The sequence below is a fragment of the Monopterus albus genome, unplaced genomic scaffold, assembly GCF_001952655.1.
Source record: "Monopterus albus unplaced genomic scaffold, M_albus_1.0 scaffold6202.1, whole genome shotgun sequence".
Lineage (NCBI taxonomy): Eukaryota > Metazoa > Chordata > Actinopteri > Synbranchiformes > Synbranchidae > Monopterus > Monopterus albus.
In genome coordinates, this window is record NW_018134061.1 from 1 (window position 1) to 687 (window position 687).

The 687-nt window shown below is 47.6% G+C and overlaps 1 protein-coding gene across 1 annotated transcript; it reads left to right on the top strand.

Moving 5' to 3' along the window:
* Nucleotides 1-148: 148 nt before the first annotated feature.
* LOC109954317 (dedicator of cytokinesis protein 3-like) lies at nucleotides 149-669 on the top strand (the record flags this gene model as incomplete). The annotated part of the gene is made up of 2 exons (XM_020589686.1): nucleotides 149-293; nucleotides 512-669. Coding segments are annotated over exons 1-2 (260 nt in total), but the record flags the coding sequence as incomplete, so codon positions are not given.
* Nucleotides 670-687: the final 18 nt, after the last annotated feature.

Below are 687 nucleotides of genomic sequence, written 5' to 3' on the forward strand. Positions count from 1 at the left end.
CATACACCGGTTACACCAGCGGTTTGTCCCTCTCTGGCACTGGTAGTATAATGTTCTGTGGTCCACTGTTTATGTAGACCGAAAGGGAACAAACGCCAGCGGCTGAAGTTTAGAGTTTGGTCATGAAAAGCAGTGTGAATACGACTTTATCCTGCTCCTCATCTTCCCGTTATGTTGTCTGTGTGCAGAAAATGGAGGCGGCGTATTACGACAACATTATGGAGCAGCAGCGTCTGGAGCCCGAGTTCTTCAGGGTGGGATTCTATGGCAGGAAGTTCCCCTTCTTCCTCAGAGTGAGTTCAGCATTTATCTGTTGTACAGTATTAGCTGCTTTTCAGTCCTTAAAATCCAGGTCACCGTGCACAATAACGGCTCAATGTGGAGTGAAACGTGTTCTTGGCGTCAACGTCTCGTTTATTTTCCCACAAATTCTCTGACTGTTAACGTGAACACGACTTTATAAAAACCTACATTTCTCTTACCCGTTTGTGTTTTGATGTGTTCCCACCAGAACAAAGAGTTTGTCTGTCGTGGACACGACTACGAAAGGTTAGAGGCCTTCCAGCAAAGGATGCTGGGAGAGTTCCCACAAGCCATTGCGATGCAGCACGCCAATCAGCCGGACGAGGGCATCCTGCAGTGTGATGCTCAGTGTATCCTCCAGCATCTGTGTGTGTTGATGTTCCT